Source organism: Lissotriton vulgaris, chromosome 3_1 (assembly GCF_964263255.1).
Source record: "Lissotriton vulgaris chromosome 3_1, aLisVul1.2, whole genome shotgun sequence".
Lineage (NCBI taxonomy): Eukaryota > Metazoa > Chordata > Amphibia > Caudata > Salamandridae > Lissotriton > Lissotriton vulgaris.
This window is the reverse complement of record NC_141689.1, coordinates 630,679,090-630,695,208: the sequence shown is the minus strand read 5'-3', so window position 1 is coordinate 630,695,208 and position 16,119 is coordinate 630,679,090. Positions and strand designations below refer to the sequence as shown.

Genomic DNA, 16,119 nt, shown 5'->3' with positions numbered 1-16,119 from the left:
ATGTCAGGTGTGGGGCCAGAAGAGGCAGGCTTCTCCACACTGCGTGAACCTGGGCAATGAGCTTCATTTCCCGTGGCCTCTGTTACAAAAACATGCAGCGCTCAGAAATGGCATGCATCTGATGTGAGGCGCTGTACTTTAACAAGTACAGAGGCGGGAACTTTGTCTTATTTCATTTAGCTCATTATGGTAGTTGTTTCGTACTTCAGCCCGGATGTCACTTGGAAGTGTCGTGCAGCAAGTGCACGCGCCTGGCGGTGGTTAGCCCGAGGCATGGCACTAGTGCGTACAAATTATGCAGGGACTTGAGGCTCAGCGCCCAAGCCGCCGGAACCGCAGGCAGAGCGCCCAAGAACAAACTCAGGCCGCTGCTGCTGTTACAAAAACATGAGTCTACAAACGAGACACCTACCGTGTCGCATTTCTCCTCCCCGCCTCCCCTTCTCTGCCTTCCCTCAGTCTTGTTTTTTTTTTACCCGCTCCGCCCCCTCCCCTACTCGCCGTGTCGCATTTCTCCTCCTCCCTCCCCTTCTCTGTCTTCCCTCCGTCTTTTTACATAGTTATTCAATCATGCATCAAAGCTGATTTTTACAAAAAAATAACTGAACACGCATGTGCTCTTGGAGTGTCTGTTCTCTTTCAAATCCCATCTTTTAAGTAAAATTATGCTCCTTGTGATGTTTTAATTTAATGAAGGTGAATATTTTTATGTCATTAATTTGCTGAACTCATTCAGAATTGGCGTGACCACGATGTCCTCGATCCGATACAATTACTTGCGTGTCTCCTTCCATTGTGACCGGGGTGGCTCTAATAAAATCACCCGTCTGTCTGACCACAGTAACTAGATCAGTGCTGGCCAGGACACAATAGGGAAATCGCTCTCTTCATCTACGCCCCCTTAAAGACGAGCAGGGGTCACTGAGCGTAGCTGGTGGATGCTGGGGCGGCCCCTCTGGACCAATATTCTTGATTACAAGGCTCTTCCTGGCTCAGCTACTTGGTCGGATATCTGCATTCAAGACAAGTGATGTGCAGTTTTTCTTGTAGCTTTTAATTCACACTCAGTTCCGTTTACAGTGCCATATTTTTTTATCAGGATTTTGTTTTCTTAAGAAGATGAACAGGAAAATGATGTGCTGATGGGCAAAAAAAAAATTGGCATTCATATACTGTGCAAGTGCATTCTTTTGGAATAACAAGATTAAACGTACAAATTCTGCCAAGTACATCTGGACTCGTTCATTTTAGAACGTGGTTTGTTGTTGTGTACGCAAATCGTCTTTTAGCAGTTTTTTATTTAAGTATTAATTAATTAAAAACATTTAAAGACATTGTTATTTGTAATATCAATACATGTAAGTTACGTAAATACAACACATTGCATTACAAATGCTATCGGTGTCACATTTGCGAAAGTTATAACTATTGGCATTGTAAAAGACAAAGCTATTAATTTAGATATTTTCAAAACCAACACAAATAAAAGACATTGTCATTTACAAGACAAATAGCTCAAACTTTCCTAATGCGAGACCTATTGCATTTCCAATGCTTGTTTAGAAAGAGGCACCAGAGCGCATTCAGAGTTACGCTGCATGTATTTTCATGAAAACGTGAACAGATCTGCAGCTGTAGTGACAAAAACTATAAATGAAAAACCATGTGAGCGGCTGAGTTGCACTTTATAAAGAACTCAAGTAACTATGTTGGAGTTAAAGCGGTCCCCTTAATAAGCATTAATTATTTCCCGTTGATACTAAAAATGCTCGAGGATTTTTTAACCGTTTAAAGGAAGTGATAAATAAATACTATTATATAATAAACACTATTTATCAATCTTTGGAGCCTTTGAGAATGCAACCTGTGATTAGTGTTTACCACTCTCCATCTAGCTTCCATCGCCTGCAGCACAGCGCTCCTAGAGCAAATGTTTTGGGCAGCGGGCGCTAAACAATTCCCTCCCCATGTGTAGTGTATGAGGCACTCTTGTGATTTGGCACCCTATGATGACCTTCAACTCCACCATTTTAACTGACTTTAGTGTGTTATTTTACCCTAGCCTGGATATATTAGACGGTCCTGCTTATGACTGCTTCTCTACTTTCTAGTAATCTTGCTGTCTTTCAGTGGGAGCTGTCACGGAGTAGAACAGTCTTGCCAAGAGCAGAGTGTGTGGGATGTGCATTTGAAAGTATGAGAGGGAGAGAGAGGTGTGGAATGTACCTTTTTGTTTTGAAGTGCAGTGTTGTGGGCAGTGATGCACACATGTGCTCGGTGTTGTACATTGATGAGTTCATACTATTGGCATTGCCATGTCTTTATGTCATCTTGTTTTCTGACTTTGCCTTGCTTAATTATGAGTTCTTACTTTGGTTTTGACATGGCCTCATGTCATCTTGTTTTCTGGCTTTGCCTTACTGTTCACACATAGCTGCAAAGTGGGGAGGGCAGGTTTCTGCTCTTCACTTGTTTTTCGCTCCTCACTGACCAGAGTGAACTGGATATTATCTGTAGAATGTGCAACTCTCCCTCAGAGTCAAAATACAGGAGTTTGGCTAGCCTCCGTCTTGGCCTTGATGCAGACTGGTACAGCCAGCTCAGTTTTTTCCAATGAGAAGGGGGCGAGGCTTTCTAGAAGCTTTGCCTCAAGCTGAGTAATGGTATTAAAGCTGGGAACCTTCGGGGGTCAGGTGGAAGTTCGCCACAGAATAGACATATTGCTGTGGAGGTGATGGAATTTGAGTCCTGATCGAACTCCTTCCTGGGCTGGTGAAGGGCTCCCCCCAGCTTGAATTGGCAAGGATGTTGCTTAATCGAACGGTGAGGTGTTCCTAACCAATAAATAAATATATATATATAATATATATATATATATATTCTACTCTTTGCGATTTGCACATACTGCATTTTATTTCAATTGTTCATTTAATTGTTCACTTGACATTTGGGAATTGACATTTACTGATATATTTGGCCTAACGTTCTAAAACATTTCATTAAGAAACGTGTGTGCTATTTTAAATGCACCAGAAATTGTTCTCTCTCCTTACCTAAAGGGAGTGCTGTGTCCTTTCCTCGTCTTTAGGAAGTGCTGCTCAAAGTGTATTATTTAAAGGTGCAGTGGTAAATCTGAAGTAAAGGGGCCAGTAACCATGGGAGGATACAAATGACGACATGACCCTAATAAGGAGGGCTAACAAGCCTATAAATGAATCCAAAGACAGCATTTACGAAGGACAAAGATACAAGCCAATGAAAAATATGGGCTGGGGAGTGGGCAGGCCTTCCCTCCCGTACTGAACTACAGAAGATCTTCACCAAAGCAGCGCTTGTGCGCTGACTCTAGGCTCAACCTAAAAAGGTCATGCCACAGTGTGCTGGTGGGAGCAGTGCCTGAAGGTGTGAAGCCAGTAGACAGGTTTCCAGCTCAGGACATGTCTGGTTCTGAGTGAATATCAAAGCAGTGCTTTACTCTTGATATGCAGAGCAGCCATTTGGCACAGCATAGTCCCATCTCTGTATATATGTGAGCGCAGTGGTTCTCTCCTGGTTTGAAGGGCAGTGAGTCACCATTTATCACAGCAAAGTGCTGTGATTGTATGCCTGTGAGAGCCAGGTGCAGGGCCTAGTGTGCAGGGCTGCGGACAGCCATTTATCACAGCGCAGGCCTGTTGCCCTATTCGTGAGAGCTTGTCACTTTGTGGTGGCGAGACCCATGCCTTGCTCAGGATGTGTGGGACGGCATGCATTGATCCTTATGCCTAAGACCTCTTACCATGTTTTGATTGAGGGTGAGGAGTCCTGAACGGGGGACTCGTACCCTTAAAAAGCCCTCCTTCTGATAGCTATTTAAATGCTGGTGCCCACAACAATGACGATCCGGCATAATACACAGAAACATTTTCCCATCACTCATCTGCATTGGAAGTGACAACACTGGATTTCTCATCATCCATCTGCAAAGGAAATCCAGTCTGTGGTTTCCTGACACAACTGGCTGTAAAGAAAAAGCAACGCAAGAAGACTTCATTTCCCAGAACCCATCTGAATAGGAAGTGACATCACTGGATTCCCCATCACCCATCTCTACAGGACATAATATTACAAGATTACAAATAATCCATCTACACAGGAAGAGCAATCTCTAGTTTCCTGCCAAAACTGTCTTTAAAAGGTTTATGCTCAATAAAATAAAATAAAATATTTAATACATAAAAGGAGTAGCGAAACAAGAGGACTTTGTTTCTGATCACCCATCTGCAATGACCGCACTGGATTTCCCATTATCCATCTGCAGAGGAAGTGATATCACAGGTTTCCAAGACCATCTTTAAAAGAACAAGCCAAGCAAGAGAACTTCACTTCCCACCCATCTGCAAAAGAAGAGACATCACTGGATTTCCCATCATTCATCTCTGCAGGAAGTGACATGTTCCATCATCAATCTGAACAAGAAGTGGAATCTCTGGTTTCCTGCCAAAACTGCCATTGAAAGGAGTAGCCAAGCAAGAGGAATTCATTTCCCAACATCCTTCTCCACAGGCAGTAACATCACTGGTTTTCAGCCCACGGAGCCTTGCACTCTTCCCCTCTACCAGGACCTACTTAATGGCGGCTGAAATGCTGAAGCGCTGCAATAAAGGCACAGCAGTCTGCGCCCATCCATGCCCAAACAGCGTTCAGCGCCAAGAAGCCTAGTTCTCACCCTACCCACCGCTACCCTGCTGCACACCTCCATGCTCTCAAGCCTGGCTGCCACTTGCTGCACTGCTGCCACACCGAACCACTCAACATGGAAGACGCGTTCACATGAGCCTCCTGCAAATTCTCATGCACTCTTCTATACCCTACACTCACCACTTCTGCATCAACAGCACCAGGCAATCCACTTGCTCACACTCACACAAACCAGCCTCACACTCAAACAGACCACATAGCATCCACATAACATGCCAAACTTGCATGCATGATCCTCAACACCCACTGGCTTACCAAATATGCCAGTTATATTGGCCTCCCCGCAGACCTTAAGTTTAACCTAGAAGGCTGCACCGACCCTAACACTACAGGCCTTCTAGAAAACCTCAGAAACCTTGGCCTCACCCAGCATGTTACAGAACCCACCCACACGGCAGTTTTCCCCTCTTGGACCAGATTTTCTACTCAATCAGCAACTTCACACACGACAAGTCAGCAACCATGACCCAGACAGATGACACCCTCATCAGTTTCAAAATACTCATTCCCTATGACCATCAGACCCACCGCTGTAGCTAGCAAAGCATCACAGAAGGAAAGTGGGCTTATGTCCTCTCTGCTTACTAGCCTGAGCGCACCAGCAACTTGTCAAAAGCCCTCAAGAACCTCAACAGCTGGATCACTGCATGTGCAGGCTTGGCTCACCTCAAGAAAAGCCCAACCACAGACCAGTTGGTACACCAAGATATTCAGACTGACAAAAAGCTACTGCAAGCATCTTGGCCCAAATGGCGAGTAAGTGATGACATCACAGATAAAGACATCTTCAAATTAGCCCTAAGAAGCTACCACCAGCAGATATGAAAAACCAAACGCATGCTCTTGCAGATCACATCGAAGTCAGCACTAACACCAGCAAATAAATCTTTGCCATCATCAAAGATTTCACTGTACCTCCTGCCACCTCCAGCTATTTCACCCCCTCACAAAACCTTAGCATAATCTCTCAGAATTCTTCTGTAACAAAATCACTTCCATATGCAGCAACTTCGACTCTCAACCATACCCCGTCACAGTCGAACCTCATCTTCTCATCACAGCCAAATAAAGAATTCTGATCTCATGACCTTCCGTTGCCACCATCACAATACCTGCTACCATGAAGACTATCCACTTGGGGGCCTCATCTGACCCCACCATACCTTCACCAAAGGACTCCTATTGATCAGCAAAGAACACCCATCCTCAATGCCTCCATCAACTCAGCTACATTCCAAGACAGCTGGAAACTTGCCACCGTCATTCCCCTGCTAAAGAAACCATTTGCTTACCCTGCTATGCTTTCCAACTACAGACCCATCTCCCTCCTGCAGTAGCAAGTAATTGTCTTGCAGAAACCTATCAGCCAACGAGTCGCCGACCACCTCAGCAACCACCAGCTCCCCGTAGCTGTGCAGTCCAGATTCAGACCCAACCACTGTGCAACATCCGCATGATCTTTGACAGAAAGGACACTGCAGCCATCATCCTCCCAGACCTCTCAACAGAATTTTACATAATCTCACACCACATCCTAATCAGGCGCCTGGTACAATACTGGCATCTGGCAACCCGGTCTCTGCTGAAACTACTCCTTCTTAACAGATAGAACACAAGCTCCATGTCTGGCACCTAGAAAGCCCACAAACTCAGCTGTGGAGTGTCTCAAATTCATCGCCCAACCCACCCTCCTCAATATATACATAATCCCTCTGGGCAATGTCATCCGCGAACACAAAATCAACATCCTCTTCTACGCTGACAACACACAACTCATAGTCTCCCTCTCAGACAAGATCTCCAATACACAAAACAAGTTCACCGCCTCTATGAACTAGGTCGCTAATGGATGAAAGCCAACTGTTTCAAGCTCAACACCAACAAGACAGAAGTAGTGATCTTCAGCAAGAACACCTTACCTTGGGACTCAAAATGGTAGCCGGCCGAACGCGGACCACACCCAACACCCATGCCAGGAGCCTCGAAAAATTAGACATGACTACATAAGTCAACTGCGTCACTACATCCTGCTGCCACACCGAAAGATGCTGAGGAAGAACATCAAATGGCTTTTAAGCAACATTAGAAAAACTGTTGCTCACATCCTAGTGACTAGCAAGTTGGACTATGGGAACACCCTTTACAACGGGATCACTAAGCAACTCACTAAAAGACTACAATCTATCCAAAACTAGGCAACCATATTTTTCTTCAATCTCCCGAACAGAACTCCCATCACACCACACCTCAGGGAGCTCCACTGGCTCCGATACACAAACAAGCTCATTTCAAACACCTCAAACACACATTCAAGGCACTACACAACGTAAGCACCCCCTACCTGAACAGTTGCAATCTATGTACACCAACCACCCAGACATGACTCCTGCTCCCACACATCCCATGCATACATAGAACCAGAACAGGATAGCCAACCTCTTAAATCACTCCTAAAGCGTGGAGCAGCCTCCCACTACACATTAGAGCCTCCTCTCAAGTTCTGCAACACGCCTAAGACCTGACTTTTCAATAAACCAACCTACCATAGGCAGAGAAAAGCACACACACACCTGCCTGCTCTGTACCAAGATACTCTTGTGGGTGAGAGTGCGGTTTACACATACACACAACATAAAATACCATAACATAAAAACAACACAGGCAGGAACCTGGGCCAGTGGGGCTTAAGCCTGTACTGTGACTTCCACTTCAAGTCCTGGCAGCGGTAGTAACAATCATTGGCAAAGCCAGCAGTGAGGTGTGGGGGGAGATTTGGCCTGCAGCTAACATTTTATTTGGGACAGCAATGTTTCATAAGTGTCCGAGTCTCAAGCAGTTTGAACTCCCTAGAGCACGATGCTATATGAGGCTTCAAAGCTGCTGTTTGTGTGTGTGTTGAATCTAAAAAAGATTAAGAACAGACTTGACGCTACAGTCTTTGAGTGTATGTATGTCGAATGTAGAGGGATGAAACGAAAAATTCCTCCAAAGCCACCTGGAGCGACTAGCAAAATGAAATCATAATGAAACCAGCTACCACTATCGAAACAAGGAAGCCAACCAAGAGAAAGTAATGGGTGGGCTCTAAGCCCTTTTCAGATTTTTTTTAAGGAACAAAAGTATTGCAAGGGACACCACATGCGCTGTCTCAGGCGAGACCTAATAAACGGCAATACCCACCACAGATACCTTATACATTCCACTAAGTGTCCAAGAGAAAAGGCCTCTGTACAAACAAGTAATAAAAGCTATTAGAAGAATTCAAAATCCTGAGGCTACGAGCCCTAAGTTACTCAAAATAAGTTTCGAACGAAAAAATATCTCAGCCGCAAATTCAGAATACATCCAAAAACACAAAGCACATAAGTACGTCAGGCCAAATGGTAGTAAACTGGTATCTTTTCTGTTCATTATTACATTTTAATAAAAATGGCTAAAGAACTGCGGAAATAAAACAAAATGCAACCAAATAAAAGGTCTATGAATGGAATCTTGTTCTTCAACAAAGAAAGTTGACACTGAAACTCCTGCATTTAGCCGATCACTTTTCATACACCATTAAAGGGGCAGCATTAATCAAACGCAAGGACAAAACCTGTATAATAGACGATGATTACATTTATTTTCAAATAGGTACTATTATTACACATTTAAATATGGAAATGTTAGTACAAAAATGCATGATGAGTAAAGGAGGTCAAATATTTTTGGTTGTAATAAAGCTTGAAATAATAGTAAATACTAAATAACATTTACATTATTACTGTTACAAATGAGCGCTGATTGGTATAAAAAAGAGCCTGCATTTCGAGGATGATTGAACTAAGAAACATCACATTTCTCAATTATTTCTACACAAAAAAGTCAGGGTGAAGTATGGATGTAGTGACAGCTACTAGTGAATGTTATGTGTGGGAGGCTAGTATACCCGTCACCATCTTTCAGAAATGCATATCTGTCAAATTACAATTGAAATTCATAAGGCACAGATTTTCTTAACACTGCAAATATTCCACTGCAACTATTAGATTTGAAAGCATTCAGGTGCAATTAAGACTTTGCATCCCTACAATTAATAGGAATATGGCTATACACTCACCATCACATAAAATTGAGATGTAGTTTGCGAGATCAACGGATATATGATGCACCATATATTTGTTAAGGAGAAGGCCAAGAAGAATCCAATATTCTACGACAGCTCCAAGAATTCCACAAAGAAGGTAAGATACTTGATGCTTCAAGACCTAGAATGAGATGTAGAAAGAATATGATATTAACTGGCCTTGACAACATACAATTAACTTTATTTGACTTTAATTGCTTAACAGATATGTGTCACAAGGATCTAGGCAAACACTTGGCTACCGGCCAATATCCCTGCTCCCATTCTCAGAGACGGTCCTAGAAAAGATCATCAAGCAACTAATGACACACCTAGAGCCGAACCAGCTACTCAACGCCTCCAAATCCGGCTTCTGAAGAATAACAGCACCGAAACCGGCCTGATCAAAGTCACTATTTGACATCTGAATCCTCCTCGACTGAGATGAAACAACAGCTCTTATCCTTCTCGACCTGTCGGCAGCCAGTGACACTGCATCCCACCACATCGGCATACAAGGGAACGTGCTCAGATGGATCACCTCATTCCGCACCGGAAGAACCCAGAGGATCCACCTTCAACCTTTCACCTCCAAACCCATCGAGATCACTTGCGATGCCCCCAAGGGCTCATCCCTCAGACACAAGCAATATGACCCTGCTGGCCAACATCGTCAGATCCCATGGTTTCAACATAATTTCCTATGCAGACGACACCCAAATCATCCTCTCAGTTACCGACGACCCCACCATCGTTAGAACCAACTCCCACAGGCGCATGGCAAGCGTCGCCGACTGGATGAAGAACTGTCTGCAGCTAAACACAGACAAAACGGAAGTATTGATCTTCGGCAACAGCAACAACACATGGAACGACTCCTGGCGGCTATCGATCTAGGACCCTTACCCACTCCCTCCGACCACGCCAGAAACCTCGGAATCATCATTGACAACAAGTTCACCATGAAATCACAGATCAACACCATTTCCTCCGCCTGCTTCCTGACTCAGCGCATGCTACATAAGATCTTTAAGTGGCTACCCCTATACACGAGACGCACCGTGACACAGGCCATCATCACCAGCCGACTGGACTACAGCAATGCCCTTTACGTAGGGGTCAACGCACACCTTCACCAAAGACTTCAGATATACAGTACGGCACAATCAGACTCATCCTCTGCCTTCTTTGACGAACCCATAACACACCCCACCTCAGGGAACTCCACAGGCTCCCTGTACAGAAGAGATATGAATTCAAGTTGCTGACCCACACACACAAGGTTCTACACAACCAAGGGCCGCCTACATCAACCACCGAGTGAACTTCCAGAAACCACTGAGATGACTTCCCTCGCCTCTCTCTCACTTGCACAAATTCCCTGCATCTACTGAAGCAGAAGTGGAGAACGCTCCTTCTCCCACATCGAAGCCAAGACCTGGAACAGCCTTCTTCACTACTATGGACTATCACCTAACTTGCAGAATTCCGAAAGGCCCTCAAGACCTGGCTGTTTGAATAAGCTTCCGGGACCTGCTGGCACACGGATACCCTATCTGGTGATTAGCTGCACTTCATAAATCCTGATTGATTGATTGGGTGTCAGTGTCCTTAGAAAGCCCTCTGGCTGTCAATCTATTTAGCCAAGCAGCCTATACAACACTGATTTGATCATGTTACTCCCTTGCGGGATGCAACTGCTTTGTTTGTTCATTTGAACTACTAGAGAACATGAATGGTAAAAAAAAAAGGCTGATTGGTATAAAAAAAAAGCCTGCATGTCGGGGCTGGTTGAACTAAGAAAACAACACATTTCTCAATTATTTCTACACAAGAAAGTCAGGGTTAAGTATGGATTCAGTGACAGCTACTAGTGACTTCTATGTGTGGGAGGCCAGTATACCTGTCACCATCCTTCAGAAATGCATATCTGTCATAGTACAATTGAACTTCATAAACCACAGATTTTTCCTAAGTTCAATACTGCAAATATTTTTGATTATCTTACTCCCTTGCGGGATGCAACTGCTTTGTTTGTTTATTTGACCTACTAGAGAACATGTGAAAAAAAGAAATCAAAGAATAAAGTTACATTTTCGTGGCTATTAATAAGAAGTTTCACTCCCATTACCAAACCTGTAGGTGTCCCTTTCATCTACAAGCAGGATTACCGAAACATGTAAAAAAAAAAAGAAATCAAAGAATAGTTACCTTTGTTTGACTATTATTAAGTAGTTTCATTCCCATTACCAACCTGTAGGTATCCCTTTCATCTAAACTTAGGATTACAGAGAATTGCACACTGATATACTTTATGCATGTGTATGTCAGACACAAAACTCCTTCCTCTGCCCTTGGAGTGCATTTGTATCCTTTCAAGTTTCACACATTTCTATGGTCTGGCTTGACAGCGTAGCTGTCGCCAGACAATTATGCGAACATCACTATAGAAGGTCTTTGACTCTTGAGGTCGACATGTGGCTTGATTGGTGCCCGGAGGTTCTCAGATACTGATTGCCCTACAGTACGGGGCAGTGTGAGCTCTTAAGTTGGTGACCCTCAGAGGGCAGGTGTGAACAAAGGTAAGTCCAGCCTGGGTGACAGGAGAGGAGGCGCCCAGGGGAATGGCACGGCTGGGGTCCTGTGTTCTGAGGCCTGACTGTAGGTGCTATACATTGATGAACCCTTGGTGAGAGCACAGGAAAGCAGCTAGAATAGGAGACTGGGGGTGGGGGCCAGCGCTGGGTATCAAAGTGGACGACAAGGATTGGCAACTGTTCAGCCAGTTGACTGACTGACTGAGCGATCTGACCTGCACACAGCTCTGTCCCTGCTGATGCGCGGCAGAGGCACTCCGGTATACTGTACGGTACAGGAGCTGCATAATTATTGGCAAGGTCATGCATTCAAAGACACCATCATCCAATAGTATAACATTGTATGCCACTGTCCGTCAATCATCATAAAGAATGGTTAGGCATGGGAGTGCAGACTTGAAGGCCGCTGCACCAGTGGCAACAGAGGAGCCAATGCGCATTGAAATGTTGGAGGCAATCGATGGCTCGCGCACAACGCAGGAACATAAGAACGAAACAGTTTCTGTAGATGTCAATCTGCTTCCGGTGGATCTGCGGAAAATGGATGAGAAAGTAACAAACACTGAGAAAAACACTGAGTCCCTCCAGTGTGAGGTGTCCCCACTTAAGCAACAGATGGCTAAAATGACAACAGTCACAAGGGAATTGGAGGCCCAGGTGGAGGATGCCGAGGGCGTTCCCGTCGCTTCAGCCTGCGGATCCTGGAGTTTCCTGAGCAAGTGGAGGGCCCTTGGGTGAAAAGCTTTTTGGAACAATGGATCAAGCTGTATTTGAGGCTGTGAGGTTTCGTAGAAATTTTTGTAGTCGAAAGAGCGCATCGTGCTCTAGTGACACCACCTTGGGGGGCCCCCCATGGGCCTTTATGGCTAAAATATTGAATTATAGGGATAGGAACTTCATCCTCAGTGCTGCTAGGGAGCAGGACATCCCAAGATTTGACAATCCTGCTGCTGACATTCTCCCTGATTACACAAGGAAAGTAGAGGAGATGCACAAGTCATTCCTTGGGGTCAAACAAAGGTTGCGTTCCATGAACCTAACATACATGTTGCTTTACCCCCCCAAATTGAATGTCATCTCAAATGGCAAGGCACACTTATTTGAACACCCACAGGAGGTATGGGATTGGCTGGAGGTGTGGGAGGAGCCTTCAATCCTTCTGGAGTGTAGCAGATCCGAGGTGCTTGGGGGGGTGGTGCTATATGGGTACTGCTGAGGAGTGAGCCACAGGCCTCACATAGAGTCACAATATACAAGGATGACACCGTGCATATGCCGGTGACCAATCTCACTGCAGAAGAAATAACTTGATCGTAATGTTTTCCTCCTGTGTATTTATTGTGCAGTGACTTATTGGGACAGTGGCGGGAGTGTTGGAAGTCTATCCCTTGGCACGCCCTGAGGCATCTGTCTCGTGATTTTTATACATTACAGAGGACTCTTTGCCTCTCTGCGCCATGGTGAAGGCATATACTGGGTGGTGTAGTACTTGTTACGGTATTGTACTGTACTATATTGGGTATCATCAACTTTTTCTTACAGGATTTGAGACTAAAACTCCGGATAAGTATAGGATTCTGCCCTTTCTGAAGCGTTGTAAGATAAATATTGCTTCTGTCTAGGAGGTGTACCTCAGTGATACAGAGATTGATAAGGTGGCCAAGAAATGGAGGGGGCAGCTGCATCACTCCTCCTATTCAACTTACGCTAGGGGAGTACTGATCTGGTTGGCGCCAGGAACCCCATTTGTGCCCAGTTAAGTGGAGGCTGACGTTGAGGTGAGGTATGTCTTCCTGCAGGGTAAGCTTGATGGGAGGACTGTCTCCTTACACAATTTGTATGCGCCTAAAGTTGATGATCCCCACTTCTTTTTTGGGCATCAAGCACTGATCAGTTCAGAAGTTGATGGTCCGCTTCTTTGGCTGGGGGATTTTAATTGCATGTTGGATGGAGAGTGGGACAGGCAACCCCCCTAGGGCTGGCACCAAGCCTTGCATGATGGAGGTTCCTCGTGAAGTGATGCTCAATCTGGGATTGCTTGATGTCTGAAGGGCCGGTAGACCACTAGATAAAGCCTTCACCTGTCATTCAGCTACACATCATATGTACAGCAGAATGGACAGGGTGCTGGCAGTGGCCATGTCACTTGAGTCTTTGCCAGCAATACTGCACTTGGCTCGCTTCTTGTCTGTTCATTCGCTAGTACTTTATAAGATGGCCTGGGGAGCAGAGGATCAGGTTTGAAATTGGCACGTCCCATCTGATGTCTTGGCAGATGTAATGGTGGGAGAGGTGTTGTTGCTGGTGATGAAAGAGTACTTGTCAGCTAATTGGGGGTCTTCGGGTGCCCGTGCAGTCGAATGGAATGCCATGAAGGCTGTGATGAGGGGGTAATGTCTGGGTCTGACTTACGGGGTATGCCGGCAGCTCCTGTGGGAGCTGCACAAAGAGGAAGGGGAACTGGCAGGAGTGCAGAGTTTAGACCTGGCCGACCCGGTTCACCAGAGGGGGAATTGAGGCTCCGTAGAAAAATTGCTGAAAAGTGGGATAGGCTTGACGCATATATACTTACACAATACATGCAACGTTTGCATTGGGAGGGTGACAAGTCAGGCGGGTTACTAGTTTGGCTCACTCAGAGGGAGAGTGACCCACCTCCAGTGATTCACCTAATAGAACCGGACAGGATGGTGGCGGCTTATCAGACCGAGGTAGTGGCAGAATTCCAGCGACACTCGAGGGGGTGGATGGGGGTAAGTCACTGTAAATCATTTGGATCACATTTGGAATTTTCTTTCAACTCTCAATATTCCTCAGCTGGGGCTGTGGCAGTGGGTGAAATGGACCCACAGTTTACGCTAGAGGAGCTTAGAGCTGCCTTGCACTTGCTACCTAAGAACAAGGCTCCAGGAGGAGATGGATTCCCAGATTAATTTTATCAGGGATTCGTAGCAGTGCTGACCCAGCCTTTACTAGAGGAATGCTGAGCACCTAAAGAGAAAGGGGAACTTCTGCCTGGTATGTGCGAAGGCCTTATTTTATTGTTCTAACAATAAAACACTGTAGAGGGAAAAATGAACAGGTCGCCCTCCTCTCAATTTATATCAAACACACAAAAGACCTGTCACCCAGGACTCTAGATTCATATAAGCCTAGAGCCCTGGGTGACAGGTCTTTTGTGTGTTCGACCTATTTTTTTGTTACCTAAGACGGGTGGATGGCCTCGGATCCTGCCTCGAACCGGCCCCTCACAATGATACATTCTGACATCAAAATATTATGTAAACTCTTAGCCAATTGTCTGAGCCCGGTGAAGACTGGTCTGATCCATGTGGACCAGAGTGGCTTTATTCCTGGCCGCAGTATGACTTTAAACTTGAAGTGCCTTACACATGTGCTCCATAAAGTGGAGGACAGTCATGAGGAGATGGTGTTGGCCTCAAATGATACTGAAATGGCATTTGTCACAGTGGACTGGGGGTACTTGTTAGAGGTGATGGAAGCCATGGGGATAGGGCCACAATTTTGAGCCTGGAATCAACAGTTATACACTGATCCTGGTGCATGAGTGAAGGTGGGAAAATATAGATCAGAGCGGTGGGACATAGAACAAGGCATGCAACAGAGATGCCCGCTGCCGCCCCTCAAGTTTTCCCTGGCAGTACAGCTTCTGGCATAACTGGTACTTCGTGTCATGCATGAATGGGGGATAGAGTTGGTGCGCACCAACTGAGTTGGTTGGAGACCTGTAACCTACCAATGTCTAGTTTATACTTTGAGGAGGCGCAGACTTGAGTCAGGCTGGGAGGTGGGAAATGTTTACACTACGAGGACACATTGGATATGGGCATGGCGGTATGGACGTCTTATCCAGCGGCGCTACCTGTGTCTGCCATACTATGCACGCTATTGACTCCGGGTTCAGGGCAACACCTTATTTAGTGAATTTACAAGGTGCAGCAGACAGATATGGTCAGTGGCCTATTGAGAGTTCGGAATGTTTGGGAAGCAGATCTTGGGTCCATTCTCGGATATAGACTGGGCTAATGACGTCTGTTTCAAGTAAGGGTCTAGACGAAGGGTTTTTAGCCAGGTAGAGAAAGGGCGCACAGCTAATTATTAGCGCTAGGTATAAGACAGTTCAAGTGATCTTCACACTTATATGAACCTTTAGGCATGCAGTCTGGTGTGCCCTGCTGTGTGTCCCTGATGAGGAGGGTGGTTGGGAAGCAAACTTCATGCACCTGGCAAGAAGCCGCCCGCATGTGAAATACTTCTGAACAAGGGTAATAAAAAGGATGACCCAGACCACCATGCTGACATGTGCGTTCACACTGCAGCTTTGCCTCCTGAGCAACTTGGTGCACCCCAGGAAGTGCAAAATGATGTACAGGTTCCTTCAGTGGGTGCTAGTGCTGGCAAGGAGGCAGGTGGCCTTCACTTTGATGGTGGTTAGGGTTCTCATTGAGTGTCTTTGAATCTGGGATGTCACTGAATGGTTGGTGGCAGAAGAAACTCAAATAGGTCACATCTGCACAGATGTTAAACCCCTAGTTGATTTGAAAGCCTGCGGTATGTTGTGCCACAAATTATTGGGTCAAGGGGGTTATGCCTCAGAGGTGGACTCCACTGACTCTGAAGCACAGCTATAGAATGGCAGCACAGGGGTGGAGGTGA

General features: G+C 45.5%; 1 protein-coding gene across 1 annotated transcript in view; it reads right to left on the bottom strand.

Moving 5' to 3' along the window:
• The window catches only part of SLF1 (SMC5/6 complex localization factor 1), a 754,058-nt gene that overhangs the window by 291,393 nt on the left and 446,546 nt on the right, over positions 1 to 16,119 (bottom strand). Inside the window, exon 12 of the mRNA XM_086960920.1 lies at positions 8,840 to 8,987. Within this exon, the coding sequence (XP_086817046.1) occupies positions 8,840 to 8,987 (148 nt within the window). The remainder of the gene's footprint in view (positions 1 to 8,839; positions 8,988 to 16,119) is intronic.